The sequence below is a fragment of the Lathyrus oleraceus genome, chromosome 6, assembly GCF_024323335.1.
Source record: "Lathyrus oleraceus cultivar Zhongwan6 chromosome 6, CAAS_Psat_ZW6_1.0, whole genome shotgun sequence".
NCBI classification, from domain to species: domain Eukaryota; kingdom Viridiplantae; phylum Streptophyta; class Magnoliopsida; order Fabales; family Fabaceae; genus Lathyrus; species Lathyrus oleraceus.
The window spans coordinates 63,856,188-63,869,129 of NC_066584.1; the positions used below are offsets into that span (position 1 = coordinate 63,856,188).

At 29.3% G+C, this 12,942-nt stretch overlaps 1 protein-coding gene across 1 annotated transcript; it reads left to right on the forward strand.

The window, feature by feature from the left end:
- Positions 1-9,236: 9,236 nt before the first annotated feature.
- On the forward strand, positions 9,237-12,565 carry LOC127097650 (transcription factor bHLH157). The gene is made up of 9 exons (XM_051036148.1): positions 9,237-9,525; positions 9,610-9,699; positions 9,827-9,887; positions 10,031-10,075; positions 10,166-11,470; positions 11,556-11,657; positions 11,765-11,902; positions 11,988-12,113; positions 12,210-12,565. Exons 1-9 carry the CDS (start codon positions 9,416-9,418, stop codon positions 12,315-12,317), a joined length of 2,085 nt encoding a protein of 694 aa, XP_050892105.1. The 5' UTR covers positions 9,237-9,415; the 3' UTR covers positions 12,318-12,565.
- Positions 12,566-12,942: the final 377 nt, after the last annotated feature.

The following is a 12,942-nucleotide window of genomic DNA, read 5'->3' on the forward strand; positions in this document are numbered from 1 at the left end:
AAAGCTAATATTACTACAAATTTCTAAGTTAAAAAAGAAAGAATTTCATTTATTAAAATGAGTTATATGTTGACACCCAACAATACTTATTTGGGCAAAACAGAGTTTGACAGCTTTGAAGTTGCGGTGCGCGCAGTACGGGGAAAAGTAGTGGCAAGCATTTTGTGTCTCACTTTGAAAGACAACATTATGGATGCATAAGTCACTAAAGCCTGTGTCTTTTATGTCGTGTTTGTACTACTGGACCAGTAACTGTTAACTGTAACTATCACCTTTATCTACCTCAGTAAAAGTGTGAGATTCCCTTTACCTTTTCTTTCTTCCACTCCCATAAATTTTTATTACATGAAAAAAGGATCCATTGGCTTTGAACTTTTAGGGCAAAACATTATAAAAAAAAAAAGGATCCACCATATCTACACAGTTCCTTCAATTTATCGTGTATGAACAAGTTGAAGTAACTCTTATAAGTTTATGTAAATCCAAGTTACTAGTATGTATCAATCATAAAATAGTGATATGAAAAGTCATTTTTAGCTTTTATTTATTTATTAGCTGTAGCCATTGATTGAGAATCATTGGGACGTTGAATTTAGAACAGTTTATTTTATATAGGTTTTTGTGCGGTGCAGAATGGGTCGATTTGTCAGCTTTCTCATGCTCAGTCCTCAATTAGTCTAAAATGAGTTCAAAAGTGCACTATTCTTTTCTTGTAATTAAGGGATTCATTTGAAAAAAATAATTTTAAAATGTTTAAACATAGTATCAATTTTCTACCTGTTTTTATTATAAAATGTTCAGTTGATTTTATATTTATTAAGAACTTTATAGAAAATTATATTAATAATATAAAAAAGATAAATTTAAATAATTGAAAGAATATATAAAATGTTAAATACCTTATCTGTTTTTATTATATGTCCTTTTTAAAAAAAAAATTGTACTAAATTATACATTATTTCACATTCAATCATTAATGTTATATTTTATGTTGTTATTACTTTAATTTGTTTACAATCTTCTGCTTAGAGTGTAATTGTTGTTTGGATTGAGAGCACTAAAAAGAAGAGAAAAAAAAGTGACTTTTGAAACAATTATTTTTGGGATTACCAATACTTTATAACGAAAGTATTTGTTTTGCTATGGATATTTAAAAATCTACGTCACTACTATACAATATATTTTTGATAACCCTTATATTTGGACATATTTTATTTTTGTTTATAAAAATTGTATAATCTCATTGAATTTATGTACAATAACAGATCTAATGCTAGTAGTTCTTTTCATGTTTTGGCTATGTATGTGCTAACATACTAAGAGCTTAATAACAACCACTTGAATTATTTTATTATTTTATTGAAAGACATTTTATAACGGTTCTTTATAACGACCGCTGTGAAAGATATATTATTTTATTGAAAAATATTTGTTATAGTTTAATAAATATATTAACATTAAAATAGCTTGTATCACGGTTATTATCAGAAACCGTTGTGAATTATACTTACATTTTGTTACGTATTTTGTTAACAATCGTGGTGATAAGTTTTACACTTATATATATCATGCTTTCGCACAGAATATTCGTTACTCTCAAAACAAAACCCTAACATCTCTCTCTTCCACATGCAGCGAACTCGTACTCATAAGATTGTTCATACTAAAAGGTAGTCAAGTTCATACGCTTTATCATTCTTCTTCTTCTTCTTCATAAGCTTTCTTCCATGTTATTCATAGGTTTTCTTCCATTTTTCTGTATTTAGGTTCTTCCATCTTTCTTTGTTTTTCATACGCTTTCATTTGGGATGATTTTCGTATTTTCATTTGGCAAAAAGGTTAGGGTTTAGGGTTTTCATTTGCATTGATTTTCGTAATTTTTTGAGTTATCTCTACTTGAATCGCTCTTATTGAAATGAACCTTAATTATCATATTTGTTTCATGTATGACACTAGTGTATTAGACATTAATTGGGTTTCTGTTTATGTTAACATGTTGTTAATCTCATGCTAGTTTATGTTTCTAAATCAGGTTAATATGTTGTTTGTAGGATTACGATCTCATGATGTTTCCAAATTAGGTTAACATGTTGTTTGTAGGATTACAATCTCATGCTAGTTTATGTTTTCAAATCAGGTTAACATGATAATATACATTTTGATTTTTAGGTGTGGTTCACAAATTATTTGTGTTGCAATGAAGAATAAATACAAGGAGGACTGAGCTAATATGAAAGTGGCATAAATGTGTGAAAGACTCAGATCATGGGCATAAGTTTGTCGTTCTCATCAGCTTTATCCCCCTTTCATTATGGATTCCATTATGAGACAAGTAGATCATTTCTTCATATTTATTTGCCACAAATCTTTTCAATAAAAGACGTGTTTGTGAAACATTTTATGAATTGATATGTTGTTGTTGTTGTTCAAAATGTTTGTCTCATTTTTTAATTCCAGTTGAGTTTATTATATCGTATGCAGATTTCTTGTGTCACTAACCCCTTACTAAATATGCATTCATTTAAATTTATTTAGAAAATGATAATATGAAAATTAAGTTATATTTGAAAACCAACTTAGATGATCAACGTTTTTCGAATTGCATGCATCTTGTAATTAATCTCTGATTCTTTAACATATAAAATTTGGTTCAATGCTCCAAGTTCTTCAAAACAACGATTCATTTTCTTCTATTTTATATTGTAAAACATCAGATTTATTGAGAAATTTTGAAGCATCTTCATCACTATCATCATAATCATCATCATCATCAATTAAAATAGTGATGATGATAGTGATGATGATGACTCAAAATTAGTCAACAAATTGATACTTTGCAAAATAAACTATAAGAGAATGAATTTTGCTTTGAAGAACTTGGAGCATTAAACAAAATTTTATATGTTAAAGAGCGAGAGATAAATTACAAGATGCATGCAATTAAAAAAATAGTAGAGCGTCTAAGTTATTTTTCAAAAATAATTTAATTTTTCAGATTATTATCTTCTAAATCAATTTGCATGGTTGTATATGTTTATTGAGGGATAAGAAAAAACAAACGGTTTACATATTTTATAATAAACTCATATATGTACCACCACGGTTGGAATAAATAACTCTGGTGAAATAATAAATTTATTCACACTTTAATTAAATTGCTACGGCTGAGTTTCGAACCCAAGACCTATATATATCACAATGGTTATTTAATATAACTGATGTGATAGGTAGCACACTATCTAGTTTATAACAACGATTAGACACCCGTGATGAAAAAGAGCATACATACAACCATCCATTACCTCACAACGGTTGGTCGGACGTGATGGTATCCTTTTTCCAACCGTTGTGAGAACGATTTCTCGTAATACTGCGTCTCAAATATCACAACAATTATAAACCACCATAAAGAGACATTGCTTTATATTTTTGTGACAATTTAAATTGTTGCAATGTTATATTTTTGCAAAAGTTTGAACCGTCACAAATGAGTTTATTCTAGTTTTTTTTCTTTTCATTTTGTTAATTTTTTAACAAAAAATAATAATCTCATTCATATAATTAAAAAAAACACCAGTATATAACACAATATGACTATTCTCATTCACATAATTATCTATTCAAAATGATAAATATTCATACATACATTGTCTTGTATTTTCTAAATGAGATGTTGTACATGTTTTCTCCTAAAGAGGATATAAATCCTAATACAGAGCTTAAACAACTTGAGAACGTATATAAAAAAAGTAAAATCTAAGAAGAGAGGCATCAATATCGTAAAAATTTCAGAAAAAATATCAAATGAAAACAAATGAATAATTTTGTCATTTTAACACGTCTAATTTGCAAAACCAATATAAAAGAAGAGTTTGTCACTGCATGACCAGAAAAATAAGTAGGAGAAAATATAATATAACAACTAAAATAAAATATTCAATTAGATTTTTTTAAATGTATTTATTAGTTTTTAAAAATATTGTGTATAAATTTAAAAGAAACAACATTCAATTAGCTTTTTTAATGTAATATATATATATATATATATATATATATATATATATATATATATATATATATATTATATATATATATATATATATATATATATATATATATATATATATATATATATATATATATATATATATATATATATATATATATATATATATATAAGTCCCTATTTAATTTATGTATTATGCAGATGAATATATTCTTCAATCATTTGTTAACTAAGAAGATAGTCGGAGGATGATAAATGTATTAGTTTTGTTAGATAATGCTTCTATGCTTAATGGATCTAAGTTTGAATTGTGAAAAATAGGTTTTATAATATTTCAAGCACTCTCAAATGTCTTAGAGTAAACGCGTAAGAGTATCTAAAATAATTTTGTCTATTTTGAATTCGCACAAGATCGATAAAAACATGAAATGTAGGGAAGATGAAATTTGAAATTATTATTGAAGAGGATGTATGTTTTGTAAATTCGATTTTCTGAATTCGAAAGGATCAATTTATAGATCAAGTTAGTGTTGTTTCATAAGATTCTGACCCTGGATGAAACACATCCTTTTTAGCAACACTTTTACTAAATGTTTAGTTGTTTCGCTTACAGGAAAACTTTCCAAACATTGGTTATTTGCATTCTGCAACACTTCACTTCACGAAGTGTTTCCTATTTCCAAATTGAAAAATCAAACTTAAGGAGCGACCATCGCCATATGTGGCCACGGGAGCGCCACTGCCGCTGCCGTATAACATCGTGCGTAGATCGATTTCTCCGATGCGTCGTGCCTAAGTGCTCAAGTTTTGCCTACAAACCACCACTAGCGCTTCTACGCCCACACCCTCAGACCCATATAACTTTGTTCCATTTGCAATCACAAAGACCTCTAGGATGTCAGACTTGACAAAGACATTTCTTTTGATGAAACACATGGTGTTGTGGCCGATCATCTTTTCCAAGGGCCTGACTTCTATCCATTTCGTGAAGTATTTGACGACCACAAATAGATATCTTAAATGTCTAGTATCTATTGGTAAAAGATCCATGTTATCCATTCCCCTGGTAAGCAAACACTCGATGGAAGGATCCACACTCATCTCTACCGGTGGTGATATATATATATATATATATATATATATATATATATATATATATATATATATATATATATATATATATATATATATATATATATATAATATATATATATATATATATATATATATATATTATATATATATATATATATATATATATATATATATATATATATATATATATATATATATATCATACCTATGTACCTTACAATACCTTCATAATATAATACATTGACTTTAAGGATGCCTTATGTTCTTGCACCTAAATTACCCCATTAGCTTCTATTGATACATAAAAATACATGAAGAGAGGTGTTCTATTTTTGATTTGCATGAGAGCGGAGAGTTAAGAAAAAACCTCTTTGAGCTTAGTGAATGATGTATTGCACTTGGATATCCATTCAAAGACGTCTTATTTCCTCACTAATTTCAAAATGGTAGGATGTGAAGATTAGAAATTAAGATGAACCTTCGTAATGAAATCAACATCATGTTTAGTCGTTGAATGCCTCCTTTAGTCTAGGGTTTCAAAGTTGATCATGTTTTGTCACTTATTTGAATTGACTCCTATTTCCTTTTCGGTGAGATAACACTACAGGAATTTCTAAATCTTCATGCTAAATATGTACTTCTATGGATTCAAGTGCAAGTTGAGACTCATGACTTCCTTGAAGATGACCTTCAAGTGTGTGGTATACTTATTTACTGGGTTTTAGGATTATATTTTCCATGCATACCTTCAACATGTTTCTGATCTAGTCTTTGAAGACCTCACTCATCAATCTCTAGTATGTTGCTCTCTTATTCTTGAGACAAAAAATGCATCCCTTTGTAGCAAAATTTCCTTGTGTATGTCATGAATGATGTTTTACTGCTATCATTAAGGATCCATTGGAATCTTGTTGTAGTTGAATACACATCCATAAGTGATGAAAGTTTGAACCCTGGACGAGTTATCCACCATCTTGTTTATATTTGGTAAGAGGTATGAGTCCTTAGAACACACTCAATTCAAATCTGAGTAATTGATGCACATGCACCACTTGTTATTTGACTTTTGACCAACACAATATCTGATATCTAGGTAGCGTTTTTCACTTAGGCTATAAGATTGAATTTCAAGAGATCCCTTATAACCCTTTTGGTTGCATATGCCTTTTGTGGTGACTTTCTTTCGATGATGTTGGGCCACATAGACGATCTCAGGGTTTATGTTAGGTATTTCTTCAGAGGACTAGGCAAACAAATCTTCCTTGACATGCAAACACTTGATAAACCTATCCAACACGATCTTAGGAAAACAAACCCTATCCTAATATGTTTCATGGGACCCCTCCTTATGACAGTTTCGAAGACCTCTTCATTGGGCTTTGGGAGTTCAACCCTTTTTCTTGCCTCCAAAGGCAATGTTTCTTCATTAACTTCTTCATCTCCGAGGAGTTAATTTTTCTAATTAGGTGCCTAGTTCAAGTAGTTCCTTAATGACAAATTCGTAGATCTTGAATGCCTTAGAAGATTGATAATTTCCTAACAGAGCTAAAAAAACTAATGCAAGATGCTTCTAAGTATGTTTCGAGCACAACTACCTTATCGAAATCAGTGTGAAACTTTAACTTAATATGATCATTGAAACAAAGAATACCCCTATGAAATGATGATCGACTAGAAAATCACAAAAAGGAGATTCATGGGGATATTATTTGTTTCAATGATCATATTAAGTTAAAGTTTCACACTGATTTCGATAAGATAGTTGTGCTTGAAACATACTACTTCTTTAAATATCGATTTAGTGCACATGATAAGATTGAGATATAACGTGATATAATTATTTTATCCTATTATATTGTTGATACACCACAATAACGTGATGCAATATTTATCATAATTAAATGACAAGATTATCCATCTCAATCAATTTTATATATATATATATATATATATATATATATATATATATATATATATAATATATATATATATATATATATATATATATAATATATATTATATATATATATATATATATATTATATATATATATATATATATATATATATATATATATATATATATATATATATATATATATATATATATATAGTTTTTTTTTAGTTTTATAAATTAACATAAAATACTAAAAAAATGAATAAGTAATTTAAAAAATTATATAATTTTATAAAAGTCTATAGACACTATTAAATAAAAAACGTAATATCAAATGTTTTTTTTCTTATTTATATGTTTTTAGAATATATTTTATTGGAATAAATCAATTTTTTTATAACAATATGTTGGTGATTAACTCAACTCATATTTAGATTAAAATTTCAACTAAAAATATTTTAAAATTAATTTATAATATTTCATCTCATCAAACACTAAATTAAAATTATATATATATATATATATATATATATATATATATATATATATATATATATATATATATATATATATATATATATATATAATTTTAAAAATTGTGATTCTACATCTGTTCTTTTTTTAAAAAAAATAGGCTTAAATTAAAAATTTGATTTTACACCTAGTTAGCATTCGGTATAAAATCATAGACGTTTGAAAACAAATTATGATTTTACACCTGTAATTTAAAAAATAGGTGTAAAATTTGCTACTTTTGTAATTAAAAAAAATTAGGCCTCCAGAATTTAGGGGCCAGATGCTGCATATGGAAAAGGGCAGTCCTGATTGTATGATTAAGTTGCAATTAGTTATCTCCTTCTGTTACAATAATTTGTGACCGATTCTAAATATTATAAATTTAAATCAAATTTTAAAGTGAACTTCTTATTCTGTTCTTTTATGAGTATATAAATCCACTCTTTTTAATTGTAAATATAAGTAAAAAAATGAATTTTTTAAAAATTAAAGTCCTTCATTTTTTTAATAAACTTTTTTTTGATTTTTTTTATAAATAATTTAGTTAGACTAACACATCTTAAAGTCATCATATTTAATTGGTACACTATTCTATTATATTTTAGCTTTTAGCATAAAATAAATATGTATAACTGATAATATTAACTTACAAATACTACATAACCAAATGAAAATAATAAATCCCGTTGAGCAAAAAATCGTGAGATAATATTTATTAGTAAAAAATGTACGTGTAGTTTGTGATATATAAATATTTCTTTATATTTAACTTTTTGCATTGAATTTTCTTTGTTATCACTTCTTTTACAATTGTTTTTATAAGTATCTTAATTTATATCTTCATTGACCTTTCTTAAGAAAAAAACTTACCATTCTAATATAATCTAGGCAACTATACAATGGTCTGGAATAAGAGCCACAGTTTTAAACATTGAAGACAAGATACTCAAACTCAATAGTCATAAATTGAAATTATTTCCATTATTGTTATCAGTTATGTAAAAAAATATGATTTTATGATATAATCACGAGTACAATAAATTTCTAAATATATATTCTTATTTATCTTTCAACTCTATTATACATGCGTATCAGCTCAATAACCACAAAATAATGGCCACAATTTTTCCAAATTCAATTAATACCTCATCATTTTTCTTTTCAAAATTTGTAATTAATTAACTTCACCAAAAAAATAATTAATTAGTTAATCCTAAAATTATATTTAGAGGCATACATGAAAGTAGTAGTAAACTGATAATAAAAGTTACAGTAAATGCAAAAACTCCTCTTACTTTTACAAGTATTATTTTATAGTATATAACTTGAATATCCCAATTAATATTATAATAATAAAAAAAGAAAAAGAAATATTTTGTTGTTGGAGAATATTTGAAATTATGAACAATTATAGACAGATGACATAATAAAGAACAAAAGTGATATTCTGAAATGAGTGGGACCCAATGGTGGGGAAGTTTATGTTGTAAATTGTATTGGAAATTGGAAGCTAGGTAAAAGAAATTGTACTATCTACTATTGAATGTTGGTTTTCTTGTCCCTAAAATAAATAATAAAAAAAAAGATTTAAACAATATTCTATGATTATAAAATTAAATTCTTATAATTAAGGTGATATCTAGAAGATTACACATTATTATATTAAAGAAATGATTGGAAGAAAAAAAAGGAGACAAGACAAACCTGACAACATTTTTGTTTGGTGTTTTTGTTTTCCACTTTTATTCCTTTGACACCCATTGTGTTGTGTTCGGTTTTACTAACACTTAACATTTCTGTGTTTGTTAAGTTAAAAATATTCACCATTTTTTCTGTTCATCATTTTCATGTTTATAGATAGAAATAAATATATCCATAAATAACCATTTAGTTAAGGTGCAAATGGAAATGACAATGCCTGTTAGTTTAAGGAACAAGCTTAAGACTCTTTGTGATTATGGTGACGGTTGGTCTTATGCCATTTTGTGGCGGTTTCATCAAACAAATCCTATGTAAGAAACTTGTTGTTTCACATTTCTTTATTTTTTATCTTTCTTAGATGTTACTTGCATGTTTGAAATTCGTTATTCTTATAGGTTGTTGAATGTGGAAGAAGCATACTATGAGGAAGAATTAAGAGAAGAGATTCAAAACATGGTTCCACTAGTGCATTTGCTTGGTGAAGGGTATGTTCTTTCTCACTATTTTTATTTATTTGTGTGAAATATAGACGGCTTTTTCGATGACTGATCTTCGTCGAAAAATTTCGCTGTGTGTGTGATTGATCTTTGTTCCAACCATATTTTTATGTAGAATTGTTGGTGAAGCTGCTTTCACAGGAAAGTATAGTTGGTTACATTCAGTTAGTTGTGAGGTATAATTTTCAATTTCAACTAAGTAATTTCAGATTCAATCTTCTCTCGATTTTTTGGTCAAATGGCCTATTGAGATGTCGCGGGTTTGAACTCGCGCTTTTGCGTGGACAAATTTCATTTCTTGTTCTTATTGTTTCTGCAGGATGATTCTGGTGTGTTTCAACAATTCAACTCTGGAATGATTAAGGTAATAAAATTTGATACTTTTGGTGAAATGTCGCGCGATACCGTATTAAGCTGTTAGAAATTTATATTGATGAGAAATTGTGTTTTGCAGACAATTGTGGCCATACCTGTCAAAGCATTTGGAGTGGCACAGTTTGGATCAAGAAAGAAGGTTTTGGAGACAATGGATTTTTTGGATCAAACACAAAGTTTACTCGAGGAGATAGATGAAGTCGGGTTATTAAACGGTTCAGAAAATGCAGTTTTATCGATGGATTTTACGAGCGAGGGTATCGATGGATTGCTAGCTTCGTTTTCTGCTGAAAATTCATGTGATTGGAATCTCAGATCGACTAATGATGAAAACTATAAAGATCTGAGAGAAGTTTTTTCTTCTGAAGAAAGGGTGACATCATTAGAATTCGAGGAAAATTCTTGTTTTGATTCATTGTTGCAACAATTTGTATCTGAAACAATGGCACAAGAAGTTTCGTTTCGAGAAAATATACAAAGTTCGATGGTTAATGTTGCGACAGAAGCTGATTTGCCATCAAGTTCAAATACACTGAATGGAATAATCTCTAATAGTTTAGAGCCGGTCGATATGTTGGAAGAGTTTTTGAAGTTCGGCTCCGTGGATGATCTTTGCGAATGGTTCGATCCTTCTCCAGACGAGACTACTATCTGCAAAACAATGATTCAACTGGAAAACACCCTTTCTGAACCGGTAGAGTTTAATCCTACTCGCTCTGATCCTGGCCTGGCCGAGAAAGAAACATCGGTAGTAATCCATAGTTCCGAGAATGATTTCTTGGACAACACGGAATTTGATTTGGGAAGTGATCAAGGTAGCGAATTGTGGGGGAATTTACTTACACCAATGGTGAATGCTAGTTGTAATGATAATATCGCCTTTTCTGAATGCGTGTCCGAGTTAAATACCGGTACACCGACCGATAATACTCGGAAGAGGCTATTCGCAGAGTTAGGACTTGAAGAGCTTTTGAGAGGCGAAGCGAATTACAACAATCCTTTTAGCAGTTCAAATTTTGAAAACGAGTTATCGTCTAACAAAAAACAGATGGTAGAGTTTTCGCCTACGAAAAGAACTCAAGTTCATTTCGCAAACCTTACGGGATCAAACTTGATGCATCCGGTTTCCGATTTGGCGGAGTCGAATAGTGTTTTAACTAAGAAAGATACATTCTCAAAATTACAAGTTGCAATATCGGTTAATGATCGAAACCGCATCAACGTTAAGAGGGCCGTTCCGGCACACGCGAAAAGACCCGAACAACCTGCAAAGTACACCAAGAAGAAGGCTAAACCGGGGGAAAGCACTCGTCGGCCAAAAGATCGGCAGCAGATTCAAGACTGTATTAAAGAGTTGAGAGGAATCATACCTCATGGTGGAAAGGTAAATAAAGCCTCAATTCACTTGTACTAACAATAAAGATTCTCATATAACTTTCTGATAAATGTGTTCATGATTTTTTCGACAGTGTAGCATCGATTCGTTGTTAGACCGCACGATCCGATACATGCTTTTCTTAGGAAGTGTCATCAAATATGCAGACAAATTACAAGAGCCTAATGAGCCAAAGGTAACTAACTCTAATCAAACTAATTTCAACTTTTTTAACTAAGCATATGCTTAATCTTCATTAGTCATTATCATAATTGATATTGGAACTTTTTGTTGCATGAATAGCTTATTGATCAAGCAACTGGAGTGATTCCAAAAGACAAAAACCATGGTGCTACATGGGCATTTGAAGTATCAAACCCAACAATGTTATGTCCAATTATAGTCGAGGACATGAATCCGCCCGGCCAAATGCTTATCGAGGTAAGAAACCGAATAAAAACATATATGGTCTGAAATTTTTTAACGATCTTCGCTTTCCGAATTCATTAGCATTCTTATGTTGCAGATGCTTTGCGAGGATCAAGGCTTCTTCCTTGAGATAGTCGACCTAATCAGAGGTTTCGGGCTGAATATCTTGAAAGCAAAGATGGATTTACGGAAGAAGAAACTATGGGCGCGCTTTATCGTTGAGGTAACTAAATCGAATAACGGTTGCATACGCGATTTTCGTAAATTTGATAGGTCATTTTATCCTCTACTAAGTGCTGGTTTACATATTTTGCAACAGGCAAATAGACATGTGACAAGGATAGATGTGTTTTGGTCCCTTATTCGTCTTCTACAACAACCAAACTCCATCGGAATCGACTCTTCGTCGTGTAACCGTAGCGATTAAGAGGTGCAATGGTAAATGGTAGGTTAGGACACACTTAGCAAAAACTGTGATTGATAAACAATGGTAGCTTCTTCTCTTGAGTTAACTTGGAAAATTTAAGCTTCATGCTTTTAACATTATGATTCTATATAGGCCAAAGTTAGTGATAAACTACATAGTTTAGTTATATTTGAAGAAACTTTTACATGTTTTAAGAGTTTATTGTTAGATTCTTATGTGTCCATGTGAATGAGAAATAAATTAATATGTTTGATATCTCAAATCTCAAGTGCCAAATATAACTTGTTTCATCAGCATGCACCCAAAATGATTTCTAATTATAGTATCTCAATTATTAGGTTCTTGTTAGGTTGATTTAAGATTTTTTCGAATTTGGGTCGAATCTAATCGACTTTTACAAAACCAAAATTTTGAAGCGAGACTTGTCTTTACTTATAACTTTATTTGATATAAGACTTTTAGCACATTGTCGAGAATAAGTTTGACCTAGTGATATGATAAAAACGACCCGATAGCAAGTAGCTTAATGAGTTTTTGATAAAACTTCCACCCCAGTATAAATTTATTTATAAACATTATTTCACTAAATATCATTAATCTTAACGTATAAAATACTTACATAGAC